The 14,916-nt window shown below is 44.8% G+C and overlaps 1 protein-coding gene across 6 annotated transcripts in view; it reads left to right on the forward strand.

The window, feature by feature from the left end:
- The window catches only part of tle2a (TLE family member 2, transcriptional corepressor a), a 40,258-nt gene that overhangs the window by 18,940 nt on the left and 6,402 nt on the right, over positions 1-14,916 (forward strand). For 3 of the 6 annotated variants that reach the window (XM_088313127.1, XM_088313125.1, XM_088313126.1), the window contains 6 exons: positions 7,282-7,345; positions 10,150-10,194; positions 12,786-12,848; positions 13,509-13,613; positions 13,894-14,107; positions 14,762-14,778. In XM_088313127.1, the coding sequence (XP_088169253.1) occupies positions 7,282-7,345; positions 10,150-10,194; positions 12,786-12,848; positions 13,509-13,613; positions 13,894-14,107; positions 14,762-14,778 (508 nt within the window). The remainder of the gene's footprint in view (positions 1-7,281; positions 7,346-10,149; positions 10,195-12,785; positions 12,849-13,508; positions 13,614-13,893; positions 14,108-14,761; positions 14,779-14,916) is intronic. The other 3 variants (XM_088313128.1, XM_088313129.1, XM_088313130.1) reach the window with 2 other exon arrangements.

The following is a 14,916-nucleotide window of genomic DNA, read 5'->3' on the forward strand; positions in this document are numbered from 1 at the left end:
ACATATTCGCACTCTGTTGACAGAGCACTTTGAGTATGTTGGTGCCAAAAGATCTTCTGCAAGATTATTTCTGGCGTAACGGTTGAGGCTCAGGTCAAAATGCATTTTCCTTTTCTCCCAATTCCTCATGAATCTCTTGGATGCACGTACTCACATTTTTTTCATCTCAGTGTTGGTAAACGGCGGGACAATATTTACCCGTAGAAACGAAGGGTAAGCCCAGGTTATCGCCACGTATTTATTTCAAAATATAAAAATCTTTTCCGTGAAATTGTGAAGCACCCGTTGGATGGATGTTGACAAATGAAGGCGCTCATCGCACGTGAGTCACCCCCCCCCCCCCCCCCCCCCCTCGGTGTTGATTGCTCCGCTGGCATCGTTTCACTGCCTCGCTCTTGTGTTAGAAAACAACCGGAGTGGTGCCCTTGTGCCAAACACACCTCGCTAAATATACAAGAATTGAATAGACGAGATTCTGATTGCAGATTCCATCTTAAGGAGGTTGGTGTGCGTTGTGTGATTTCCAGGAAAACTAAGCAATGGAAAAATCTAAACCTCGTCTGACTTGATGCGTACTTGTTGCCAATGAACGTGGCAACAGATTAAGCCATTCAAATTCCTTTCACTGATGGATAGGATGTTTATTCCGGGAGGTTCCTTGGGCTTGCGGATGAACGAACAGCAAAATGCACCCTTTGATCATTTTTAACATCCACGCCTTAATGCAGACGTCTTCAATCCTGTTCCTCGAGGGCCGGTGTCCTGTCTGTTTCCCAACTCTCCCTGCTGCAACACACTTGATTCAAATAATCAGGATCGTTCGCTCGCTCATTTGAATCAGGTGTGTTGCAGTAGGGAGAGTTGGAAAACAGGCGGGAATCGGCCCCCGAGGAACAGGATTCAGAACCCCTGCCTTAACGCAGTGCTTCTCAAGTCGCGTGTGAACCTGGCGAATATTCTTTTTTTTTGTCCGTTATACTACAATTAAGTGTAATTGCACATCCTCTCCAGTAGGTGGCAGTGGCACTCTCCTTGCCCATTGTGTGGAGCGAGTATTAACTCTACGGTGTTGGTTTGTTTTGCAACGAAAATGCTGTTATTTATAGATGGGCTGGTGGGGGATGGGGGGGGTATGAATTCTTTCCTTCTTGGTTGGGGGGGTGCGTAACAGAAAATAAGTGAGCAGCGCTGCCTTCATGTGTGTGTGTATCATTTTGTCAAAGTTTGGATGGTCATGGATGTGGAGCCCTCATTTCACTCGGGAATTCTGTTCCTACGGCAGCGACGTAACCGGAATTCACACGTAAGGCGGAACGTGCCGTTGTCAATCGCTTCCCTTTGTTAACGCCGTCATAAGGACAGAACGAGTACAATAAAAGCAAATAGCTCAGATTCGAGTCCATGAATGAAAACTCTGCAAGTTCACCGTATTGAGTCAGCGAGTGACGCAACTCCGACACGTTGCAATTTGGGTTACATCGGCGCCATCCGAACCAAACTCCCTCGGAAAAAAGAGGAATCCCCGTCGTTGCGTTTCCAGAGCGGCTGTACGCTGTAATCACGTTGAGTTGGTTGGACACACCCATTTAAAATGTGATTAATTGAGATTAATTAATTACAAAGCCAAGTCCCGGTCCCGATTTCCCCGGCCGAGTCGTCCTTTGAAGCGGTAAGCAATTCCTAAAAGACACTTTAGTCAGAGTTGCTGCTTTGCCGATGTCATTCCGACCACAGATCCAGACAAGGCCTCGTGATGGAAGAAAAACACTTGTGGACTTTTTCACTGCCAGTGAATTTGCCTGCGAACACAAAACACACTTGGTGATGATGTATGGGCTTAAAACACACACACACACACACACACACACACACACACACACACGTGCAGGGCTCCCCAATTATCTGCGCACACAAATAGACGCCGCCTGGAAATAGCAGAGCTTACGTGTGTATTTTGGCTGCAGCGACGGTAGCTGGATTCCGATAGATGTTGGATTAGACAGCAGGAAAGAGACGGAGGGGAAGGGATTAGCACTGATGAGCTCCAACTGCGTGTGTGGCGCGTCGGTGCGCAAATGCAAATGTTTGCCGGGTTTCGGCGGCGTGGTAGGTGCGTATGTTGCGATGAGGAAGATTAGTAGGAAACTAAAAGGAGAGAACGGCTAATTAAAGTCTTTGGTGGGTCAGCAGCTCAGATTTTTTTTTTTTTTTTTTTTGGTGGGGGTGTGTGTGTGAGCTCATGTACGTTAACAGGACAGCCTGTAATCAACAGACTGAGGCAAGGGAGCTTTAATGACTTCAATTCTTTCTGCACACGCACGATGTTGGCGCGTGTGTGGTCTGCATAGGCGCTCTTCAGTCACGGCGAACATGCGACCTCTCACGTTTGAAGCCCTTCTACTCTTCTTTGCACACACACACACACACAACCATGCCGTGTGAGCGTGTCATGCGACCTTGACAATTGATGTAAAGCAAAAAAAAAAAAAAAAATGCTAATTGAACTGGGGTCAGGGATGAGATTTGAAGAATTGCTTTGGAAATGTATTTACTCTATTTGGCTCATCAATGCAGCAATATCGACGGTATAAAACGCGACGGGGCGACGCTCGCCTGCTTCGTTGCCGTTACATGTCTGTCAGGCGTCTTTTAAAATCTGAAGTGTTTCGTGCACTGTGCTACGGAGACTTGGTGTCACAGGACTATGACCAAGTCAATGCTTCATTTAGACAAAAGTAGAGATTTTCTGCCATTGGCGAAGATTGCAGTGGTTTCATTTTGACAAAGGTCGTGCCTTGCCGCCATCTTGTGGCAATTATGAACAATTACGCATTTGCGAATTTTCCATTCATCCATTTCCATTTGATGCTCTGACGTGATTTCTTTTTTTTTTTTTTTTTTTTTTTTTTAAACAAAACGGAAGTATGTGCCTTGCCTCAGTTAAAGGTTAGGAAACAACACATGCACTGACCAACACATGCACAAAGTGTAAACATTTGATTTAATTGACTCTCTATGATGACATTGTATTTGCAAGCGGGATTGCTTCATGCTTTGTGGTCTTAGTGTGTGCGTGCGTGCGTACGTGCGTGTGGCCTCGCAATGAGTGTGATGACAGATACAAGTTCACGCGGCCTGCCGCTGTGCGACAAGAGCCATCTTTTGTTTTGCGCGTGTGTGTGCGCGCGCGCGTCGTGCACAACCTTGACAGATGATGAAAGTGTACACAAGCAAGTTGGGTGGGCTCCTGTTCTCCGTGTGTGTGCACGTGAGTGAGCTGTTGGAATTCACCCCCCCCCCCACCCCCCCTCAGAGGATTTCTCAAGGAACGGTTGATCGATACTTAATGAGAATGTAAAGTGAGCAGTCGCGGACCTGGCGGCCGGCAGCCTAAACGGTTCTGCCGTGCGCGGGTGTGATTACGGTGATGTCACGATCAATGGGACTTAGCGGCCACTGATAATCTTTTTAACCGCAAAGATGGTTTACATCCCTTCCTAAAGGTGCCGCCGAAACCATTTAAAAAGCGTTTAAAGCAGTCGCGTCGCCAACGTATCCGTCGAGCTCAACTTCTTTGCGTGGTGATGAAGTGAAATGCGAGGACGCTTATTTGTAGATTCAACATCTTTGCGCCGTTGCCAGGTGACAATTCATAGAGCTCGTTCCGAATGATTTATTGACGAGACTAAACATGAGTTGAAGGGCTAACCATATTTAAGTCATTACACACTTGGGGAACCTCCCCGAGACTCTCCACAGCCGAGGCGCGAGTTTATTTCAAGCTAAACGAGGACTAAAGGATGCAAAAATCACATTTTATGGTTATTTGGCATTGTTTCTAGGATGAATTGTCATAATTGTACGTCAACAAAATGACAAAAGACACAATAGACAACAAGGGCAAAATAAGAGAAGCGGATCAAAGCAGGCGTTGCTTTCTCTCTTTTTTTTTTTTCTTTGGTCGATTGTGTGCGGCGGATTGTTGGGTTTTAATCGTTTTCTTTTTCGAAACAATCACAGGAAAATTGATTGCACCGCTTGGCCGCAACCAGTGAGCGCACCTTAACCGTTCCCCGTCGAAAAAAAAAAAAAAAGGAACGGCGGGAACATGGCAAGTGGTGCTGCATTTAAAACTGCGAGCAAATGCAAATGAAAGTCTGCAAAACAAAAGCGGGCGACTTTAATGACACCTGGGGACATTTCGGAAAGTGCAGCATCTTAATTAGACACTTGAGGTTGCTTCCTTTTTGACCCTCTGCGTGCGTGTGCGCGTGTGTGTGTGCGCCCGTGTCTTCATCCAGTAGGTTTGTGCCCACGCGTGGGTGTGTGTTGCCTAATAAATGCCGTGTTTTCGCTAATGTATACAGCTTTGCACGCTTCTTTGCTTTGAGTGATGTGCGTGCGTGTGTGCGTGCGTGCGCGAGCGTCAGCAACGGAACACAAACGGAGCTGTCTGAAAAACCGACGGGCTGCAGATTTGTCGCGCATTCAGCTGATCACCTTATCTTCTGTCACTGCTAGGGAAAGATTTGAGACGCACACGCACGCACCCCCCCCACACACACACACGCACGTGTTTCCGCCCTTTCATGCTTCTCTCCCTCCCAACATTTCTAAATGGCGCCCAGCTCTAGCCTAATTATGACAGCCCATCAATTCCCACCCCTCTCCTCCAATTTTCTTTCTTTCCCCATCTTTTTTTTCTTTCTTTCTCTTATTGTCTGTCTGTCTTCCAATGCATCCTTTCCTCCAATAATGATGAGCAAGACCGAGCCGTTATTTGTCGCGAACATGCGCTTGGAAGGTATACCTCAACAGACGATATACTGTCCGTGTGATGATTATAAAACTAAATGAAATACTAGTCTCAAATAAATCGTAAATTCGTTTGAACATCTTGAAATACACGGTTCACACATTTCAGGGTGTCTGCAGTTCTTTAATGTCTTAAAGAGGATTTGGGAAAATTAATGCCTTAATTATCTTTAAAAGTTGCGATTAATCCTTTAATCTGTCGGTTTGAAGAAAAAAAAAGTCCCACATTGTTTTGGAAAAGGAATAACTAAAATTGATGTTTAATTATTTTCCTTTTTTTTGAATGACAGCAGGTTTGGCGACTGACAAGCCATCATGGCTGTAAACTGAAGTTTGAATGTAAATAAACAACTGCAGTTTTTGTCAGTTGGCAAGTTATGGACATGGATGAAGGGGTGCTTCAAATCCTTTTGTCCCGTTTAGTCCTCACTCGCTTCACTTGACTTGATTTTATTATTTAATAAGTAATTTACATTAGTTAATGGGACTAAATGCCGTTACCTGTGAGATTCCGTCGCTGAAAAAATGTGTGATAATAATCCCTGCTCAAAGTAATTGACACTTCTGATTTAAAAACCTTCCAAATTACTTACAGACATTCGTTAAACTGTAAATCTCCCATTAACTCTGATTCAATTCAATTAATATCATTTCAACCGCATTTTACTCATTACCCTGAAAGCGAAAATGTCTTATAGATGATTTGATATGGAAAAAGTGGACATCTAGTGTGTGTTTTCATGCACATGTGGCAAAAACATTCAGTGTTATCCCTTGACAACCCAGACTAAACATAGCTACTCCCTGATTTGTTTTTGTTGAGCTGTATCACTTCAACAATACTTCCTTGATGCCAATTTCTACTTTTCTATTAACCAAGCCGTCTTAAGGCAAGACCACAATTAGTCAAATGGCGAGTTTTTCCATAAACGGAAGGATTTGTTCCGCCCCAAAAATAGCAAATCGATGAATTTGCGAATAACAAATGAATATGTTGAGGATCATCCAATTATCGCCAAAATGTCTCTGAAATGTAAGGATGATGATATTGAAGCCAAATAGCCACATCTGAGTGACCATTTTATGGTTTGAACCAGGCCCACCATTTTGGTCAATGTTTCTTGCAGCCACTTTTCAAGTGAGTTTATTTATTCTATTTCATTTTATTTGATTTTTAAAGTATTTTCAACTCATGAGCAGGCGGCTGAAATTTGAAGAGTCCCGAGAATGTCGGCGTCATCCATTCTCCTTTTAGGTGTTATTTTTCTCCATCAAAGCAAGAACCCTATTGATTTTTATAATGTATCAAACGCAAGAGGATGAGGTAGCCGACACCCCCCCCCCCCCCCCCCCCACACACACACACACACACACACACTCACACACTACACGCTTGAGCCGAGAGGCAATTGCCCTGTAATAAAATCTATAAGGTGAAGGGGGTGGCGTCAGAGGGGTTTAATCCTTATCCCCCCCCCCCCCCCCCCCCAACCTTTTGGACGCCACCGCCTCTTCTTTCTTGTGCTGTTTGGCGCCCTCACTTCCCTTGTTCCCTTTTCTCCTCCACGGGCTCGCAATGATAAATGAGTCAATTACGTGCGCGCGTGTGTGCCTGTGTGTGTGCGTGAAAAAGGGAGCTGATGGGGCTGTTATTACCTGTTGCGGCTATGGGGGTAATGTTGCCGTATTAATCATATTCTAATTTTCCTCCGCCACGCTACCCACCCACAAGACACACATCATCAACACGCGTGCACGCGCCCTCACACGCGCGCACACACCAACGACCCACTGTCGCCGCTTCCCCCCATCAATCTATTTGCCGCCTGCAAACAAATCAGCGTAAATGGGGCCCAAAATAAGGCCTCTCTGGGGAAAGAACAGAGATGCAAGTGTGGATGTACGCAACACAGACGTAAAGAATAGTGATAGAGCGATTATCGGCGCGGTTGATTATCGGCGCCGATATTTGGCATTTTGCCGATTATCGGCATTTACTTTTTTTTTTTTTTTTTTTTTTTTTTTTTTTTAACTTTCAAGCCCGATAAATTAAAAGCTGCACACTTCTTGCTATCTCTCTGTCTCTCGGCTGTGCTGGTGGCCTTGCCTGCAGAAGCACATTGGTCCGCCCACAGCACCATCTGATTGGTTCCTTGTGCAGTGGGTAGCAGCCAATCAGCAGTATAAATTGTAAGTCAGTGGCAAAGAAAAACAATCCCGTCAGGACAAATGGGACCAAAAAGAGAGTGACACCTTGTGTGGCTGTCAGGATCGACTCTGCTCTGAGGTGCTAATGGCATGTCATCACATAAGTCTTAACCCCCCCCAACCATCCCCTCAGCGGTTGTTGTTTAATGAAGGGCTGAGAGATCTTTGAAATGTGCGTTTCCTTTTTTCTTTTTTCTTTTTTTTAATTTAGAGTCAAATAGATGTTAACCCGCCCCTTCTGGTTTCCTCTGATTGCAGTTTGAAGCTGGAATGTGAGAAACTGGCCACGGAGAAGACGGAGATCCAGAGACACTACGTGATGGTGAGCCAAGTTGTTTTGGTCTTTTTCATCTGCTAACAGCTGCGAAACACTCACCAGGAACCACACGCAAGACCCCCCCCCACACACACACACGTGATGGGGGCGGGGCTAAGCAGCACTTAGAGATCGTGTTTGTGTGTCTGTGTGTGCGCGACGTGGACTTCTGGGCTTCACAAATTGTTTCTTTATCATGCCGGCGTTTCAAACCTTTCGGAGTGCTGCTCACCAGCAAGTGTTTGCTGAGTGTCATCAAACACACTCCTCCAGATTTGCCTTTGTGCTCACCTAGAATTTTCACTGGGGTGGTTAAATAGTTTCAAGAGACGCCAATTTGTCTCCCAATTAAAGTCGTGATAAACTGTGAGCCAAAGCCTTGCCATTCGCTTAAATACCCACTTCAATTCTTTCCAACACGCTAGTGAAATTGTGAGAAAGTCGCACTTTATCTGCTCAGCACCTTGTGGTATTTTTTTTTGCAACGGGGATACCCGTCCTTTGTGTTAATGTGGCTGAAATCGTTCGCTACCAGCCCAGGTAAAATGAACGGACTTTTTTGACGTCTAAACCCGTCAATGGCAGTGAATGAGTTAATAATATGGTCTAAAAATGAAAATTCATCTTTGGTCTCTTATCCAGGCCAGCAACATATAGTGACCGGCACTACAATGAAATGTTCTTCCACTAGATGGCAGAATTAACCCGTGTCAATCCGCTTTTTGCTGTTCATGCAAGAGAATAATTGCTTTGCGTTCAATGAAACCGGCCAGTCCTTTCTTTGGTCGTTTGGTCTTGGCAATTGCGTCTAAACGTTCACGCTAAGGCTCAGCTTAATAATAATTGGCAATTTCATCAGCTGGGCAAAATTGATTGTTGATGCGCCTTGAGGCAACGGAGGCCAAATGGGGCGCTTGACTCGTTTCTGGATGTAATAAGTGAAGTCACGCCCATGAACGGTCAAAGAAGTCCAAAAGTATGGAAATGTTGATACGCCAACAAATGAGGCGTGCACACTTTTGAATTTAATGCATGTCTCCGCCACCATTAGGGTAACGTTCTGTGAATATTTGGGTCTGTTCACTCAGCGGGAATTGTGCCTGCCATCTGAACCCCTCGCCACCACAGCTGAACCCGCGCCGGCTGCCAAGAACCCACTCGGGCCTTGCCAAGAAAATGCGATGTGGCATTCCTGGCACTGAGCTGGGAATTCTGTAGCGATGTGTGTGTGTGTGGAGGGGGGTGGAAGGGGGGGGGGGGGCTTTAAGTTTTGGCTCTTGCTAAAGAAAAGAGGGTGGGGGGCTGGGCGGTAGGCGAGGTCTACTCTCCTGGCGGCTGATTTGGGGGGAGTTTGGGCGTTGCTACGCAACAGGCGAAACTTGGCACACCAACTGTCAAGTGGAGCTGCCAGCTGCCAGGAAAGGCATCTTTTATGGAGGCGCAGACAAACGGCAACACATGCACGCACACACCTGCACGCACACCCCCACACACACACACACACACGCTGTGCCAAGAAAGATGTCTGCAGAGAGACAACCCCTGCCCATCTCCTCTCCTCCCATCCTGCCAGAATGTTCTGGCGCTTCAACTTGCCAATCTCTTCTCTGAAAAGCAAATGTCATCCTGTCACTTTGCGAGGCATTCGACTCTAAAATGCTTTCCCTTTCCGTCCAGCCAGCCAGCGAGCGAGCGAGCGAGAGAGAGAGAGAGAGAGAGAGAGAGAGAGTGCCACCTGTCTTTCATCGGCTCGCCACTCTCTTCTGTGCTCCTTTTAGGAGTCAAAAGGTTCAAATAGCTCAAATTAGACGCGATTATTGCTGCAGTCGGACAATATTCTTTCCTCGCTCATGTTCACTTTGAGGCCCGCCGGACGCCCTTCAGGCCTCATTTTTCAAGTGTTGATGACCTTCAGGGTCCATTTCGCCGACTGCGCTCGGTCATCCTTTTGAAAAAGAAGCAAAAATTGTGGAGAAAAAAATATCAAGGATCTCGATTATAATATTGTCCAAGCAGTTTTTGATGTGTTCGGAGTATACTCGCTGTCGGGGCCGGCGGCGGACTCATTTTCACACTTTTGGAGTGTCAGGGTTCAGACCAATGATCGATTTAGCAATCCCTCTCAGGGTATTTGTTTTGCGTTTGAACCAAAATCCAATTTCAATTTCAAATTCTAGGTGTGTGTCTTTGTGTATGTTGATCAACAAATTTAATATAATGCCCTGGCAAATTGTCCAGACATGTTCCAAAGTTGTGTGGGAAAAAGGAAAGGTGTAACGATTAATCGACAAATAATCGATTATTGTCAAGGCACCTTGTTTAAAATCATCGAAATCTGCGGAATTTCAGCCTCTTAGTAAATATTAAATACATAGTTTTTTTTTTTAAGTGAAGCATTTACAAAGATCTGCTTTTAATTTAGAAAACAATTATTCTATATTTTTTTTCCCAATTTTCTGCCAAATGTTATGGACCAAACCAGGGACTGAATCATCAATTTATTTCTGCGCATCTTCTGCCTTGTCAATGTAAAATTTTGAATAAAATAATAAATAAAATGTTTATGTAATCCAATTATTAATGAATGTTCAAAGAAACCAATGTAAATATTTTGACTATAGTTACATAAAAAAATGTTTGGTCCAAACTAGTCAATTACAATTACACCTCCAAAAATGATTTTGAAACGTTTGGGCGAATGACTTTATTTTGGACACAATCGCCTCCTTTTTTTTTTTTTTTTTTGATTCATGACTAAACATAAAACGAGCTGCCGTGTGATTTTAAAAGTTTGTTTGTTTGTGTTTCAGTATTACGAGATGTCCTACGGCCTTAACATCGAAATGCACAAACAGGTGAGCAACATCCATTTTTTTTCTCTCTTTGCCCTGCGTCACGTTGCTTCTCTCTTTCTCTGTCATGTCAATCCGCCCTCAAAAATCCACAATGGCGCTTAAATAAGAATTCACTTCTACACCAGATGAGAACATTTCTTATCTATTTTTTTTGCCTCGTGTCTCTCTGTCACTACCCCTTCCTTTCCTTTCTTTTGTCTTCAGCTTTTTTTTTTTTTTTTTGCTTTTAATCCTCAATTTCTTCTGCATCCTGCGTCTCTCTTTTGATTTCCTCTTTATCTTCACTTTCCTTCCTCTTCCTCGCAGACATATACAGTCCATGCTGGATTTCACTTTAAATCAGGTCACTGCCTTCCTGCTGTCTGCCCCCCCCCCACCTTCATTGCGCCATCGCAATCGTTTCACTTTTGACATGTCACAGAACCCACCCCGCTCTTCACCGCAATGTCGATTTTTTTTTTTTTTTCTTCCCTCCCCCGCATTTCTCCTCGCCCTCCCACACCCTCTCCCATTTCATCACCCCCCCCCCCGCCTCATCTTCTCCTTCTGTCCTCCCCCATCTTCATGCCCTTTCTCTCAGTTGCTCCTCTCCTTTTCTCCCTCCTGAAGATGTCATTTAGTAGTTGGAGTTCTCTAACAAGAAATCATTGTGTCTCCCCTGGGCAGGCGGGGCCGAGGGATGGTGGGGCTGATGGATTGGGAGGAGGATGGGCTGAATGTGGGCAAGCGAGAGGAATGAGAGAGAGAGAGGGAGTGGAGGAAGAAGAAAGGAGGGGGGGTGGAAGTTCAGTCCGGCGTCAATAAATCACTTAGGAGGGAATGGGGTTGTGTGCCTGTATACGTGTGTACGCACGCATACATTCGAACACACACACACACACCTCAGCACAGGCTGGCTGTCAACTAGACAAACAGCCTGCAGCCATAATGATGTTGTCATGATCTCTGCATGCATATCATTACCGGCCCAAACGGCCTCGATGCTAAATGTGTGATTGTGTGGGGGTGTGTGTGTGGGGGTGTGTGTGCGCGCTTGTGCTTGTGTGCACCAAAGCCTGTAACACTAATAATAATCAATAATATCGGCAAGGGAGCTTACGGAAGGAGGCCGACTTGGAATAAACACAGGGATTGTTTTTCGCAAGACTATTTTTAACTAAAAGCCGATTCAAGGCAATGTTGTTTGCTGGTTTCCATGGCAACAGTATTTTGGGAGCCTAAAAACCAGCATTGGGAATGGCAGACTTCACATGCATATTAACGCGAATGCCGCATTATACAGCTGCAGATTAATTACAATATGGAAAATGCAATTTATTTCAGCAGCTAGGTTGGATTTATTTTTTTTTATTTTTTTTAAATGACGGTGTTTACAGACATGATTTTATTATGGAAATTACCTGAAATTGGCTTTCAGAAAAATGTGTTCACAATGTGTTTTCATATTACTGACATTGTGATTATTATTCTTATTATTATTGATGATTAATAATAATAATAATTATTATTATTGATGATTAATAATAATAATAATAATTATATGAATTTTAAAAGCGCTAATATTGGCCAGCTAATTAATCAGTAATCAATTTTCATTGCCAGAAATTGGCAATTGGTCAAATCAAAAATTGCCATTTATTTATTTTTTATTTATTTATTTATTCATTATCATTATTACTTTTTAATCAATTACCAGTTTCTTTTTTTTTGGGAAATTTCAAAAATAATAGTGACAATTTTTTTACTGTCCAGTCGCTAAAAATTTAGCGTAAAAAAAAAAGGAAGACATGCATACCGTGGTCAGCGGGCATGCACAAAAATACAAACACCAAAATATTGTCATCCGCTTCTGTATCACATCTCTGTCACCACACTCCACCATCAAATATTGATATTCCGTCTGAAATTCCCCACCACGCACTATCAACACTGCAAAAGCACCAATAGAAACACTTTTGTTTTATATCCAATAAATGGATTTAGTGCGGAATATGGATGCGTTAAATATGATGATAAAATCTATCTGATTGCCACCCCTATTTTTTTTTTTTTATATGTTGTTGAATAAACATTTGATGAGACTGAGAGAGGGATGGGAGGATGAAGATGCGGGAAAAAAAAAAGAGTTGGCTGTGCAATAGAGCAGTTGGACACACTCATGCGCAGTCACACACCCTCAGTCAGAGCAATTGACCCCCAGCATGAAACAAACACACACACACACACCCCGCAAACACACACACACACAAGCCTGCAGAATGTGAGCGCATATGCCAACATCTGAGCAGCGCACACACTAAAGATTGGGAATCTTTTCCTCAATCTTTTCTCAAACCACCACACACTCCGACGGTTTGCGTGTGCGTGTGTATGTGTGTGTGTGGGCTGGCTGCGGCCACAGCAGATGCTCACCATGAATATTTTAGTCCAACTCCCTGGCAAAGATTCCATTTGCATGGACCAGATGTAAGCGGCTGAAATATTTACCACACGGGTCTGTGGGAGAAGCAGGTCACAGCGACGGTGCGCATGTGCTGCTGGGTGTGTGTCTTTGTGTGTGTTTATTCATCAAATATCTTTTTTTTTTTCAGACGGAGATTGCCAAACGGCTAAATGTGATCTGTGCTCAGCTCATCCCATTCCTGTCACAGGAGGTGGGGCACGCACGCACACACACACGCACACGCACACACGCGCGCATACGCAGACGCACACGGCATCTCATAGGGTGAAAGTTTGTCATATAGCATTTTTTCCAGCCCAAATTATCCACCCACAGATAAATGTCCTCCCCATGAAGGTGTAAATGTCACGGCTTGTGCCACAAATAAAGATAAACGACCAGCGCGCACGCGCACGGTCTGATAAGGTGAATGAAGCTCACCCAAGCATTTTACCAGCCTGCAATGTACAGGCAAAGACAAATGTCCGCACAATAAAAGCGTAAATGCCAAGGGCTGTGCCACACTAAGATAGAAAGACAAGAACACTTGCACACACACACACGCGCGCGCAGAATGTAATAGGGTGAAAACAGCCCGTCCAAGCATTTTTACGGCCAGAATGTCGACTCAAAGACAAATGTACATGCAAAGGTAAAAATGTCAAGACACACACACAGAAAAGAAACCCCGAAAACTTGGCCGCACCCTCCTTTCCCTCGACAGCCAACTGGCCACGTTCATTCATACATGCTGAATAGCTTTTCATCCTAATCAATCCACTTCCCACGCAATTAATATTAATGAGCGCGATCCCATCGTGTCCTTTGAGTGACCTCTGCCTTTTTTTTTTCTCTCCTCCCCGCCCTGCAGCACCAGCAACAGGTGGTCCAAGCTATGGAGCGCGCCAAACAGGTGACCATGGGGGAGTTAAATGCTTCCATAGGGGTACGTGGGCTCCCCCCTCTGCCTCATAGCGTGTGTACCTTATCCTCCCATTTATTTTTCCCTCCTTTTTCTCAACTTTTATAGAAAATCTATATTTGAATGAGGCATCCTTTTAGGCCCACTGCACATAAATTAATAGGACTTTAAATGGTCCCATTCGCATTTCGCATGCAAATATGATCCCCCCCCCCTGTTAGGCCCACTGCCCGCAATTCTGCATTTCTCCCGCTGCACTTCCCGTTTTCCTGCTCTGGACTTCCTCGCCCTCCAAGCGCCTAGAAGTCACCCGTGTCTTTCTCCCCGCCTGCAGCAGCAGCTTCAGGCACAGCACCTCTCGCAACACGCGCAGGGTCTGCCGGTGGGCCCGCATCCGTCGGGACTGCCCCACCCGGGCCTGGCGCTGGGCGGGGGCTCCGGGCTGCTGGCCCTGTCGGGGGCTCTGGGGGCCCAGTTGGCGGCCAAGGACGAGAGGGCTCACCTGGAGGCCGCCGCCGCCGCCGCCGCAGCTGCCGAGCATCACAGAGGTGAAGGAGTGCAATATTTCGACATGAAGGAAAAGTGTTACCTTGACTTTTCAGGTCAAGTCGGCATTTCAATGAATTGTAATGTTCTGAATCCATTCCAGTCGCGCAAAAAAACCCACCAATTGGTTGGACAAGTAAATGAGATCAATTGAATTCTCTGGTATTGTACTGTGTGAAAATGTAGAATCACGACACATTTCACTTTTTTTTGTTTTTTTTTGCTTTAATTCAATAGCTTTTGTGCTGCTCCTTGTGATGCGTGAAGCTTGCAGTAGCTGGAGGATTTGACTGTCTTGGTGCATTTTAAACATTAGTTGTTTAGTCACTCGTAAAAAAGGATCGAAAAGGAACATCTAAAAACACAGCAAGTCGGCCATTTTGGTTTGAAGAGGCCATTTTGTCGACATTTGACAAAATCGTTTTGTAAATGGTTCTAACACACTGACCATTTTTGTTTTGGGTTTTTTGTCGATGCCTCCGACATGACGGCGTCGTTTTATCCTTTGCCGTCTTGGTGATGAATGAAGACTTTCCAGGAAGTTGAGTTACGTAATATTGAGTAACCGTGTCTAATTTCTTTTTTCTTTTCTGTTTTTTTTTGTTTTGTTTTATGTTTTTTTTCGGGCCCCCCTCACCACCTCTGCCTGGAAGCAGACCGGGAAGCAGGACCGGTGAGTACCGAACATTTTTACAATTTGTACCTCGAGGGCAGACTGCGGTATGTTGAGCCGCTTTTCTTTTCCAGGTTCACGACATGAAAATAGTTGAAGTCTTTGGATAAATATTTGGGAAACTGGATTGAAGGAAAC

This window comes from Idiotropiscis lumnitzeri, chromosome 13, assembly GCF_059441095.1.
Source record: "Idiotropiscis lumnitzeri isolate Australia: NSW breed Sydney's pygmy pipehorse chromosome 13, RoL_Ilum_1.0, whole genome shotgun sequence".
In the NCBI taxonomy this organism is placed as follows: Eukaryota; Metazoa; Chordata; class Actinopteri; order Syngnathiformes; family Syngnathidae; genus Idiotropiscis; species Idiotropiscis lumnitzeri.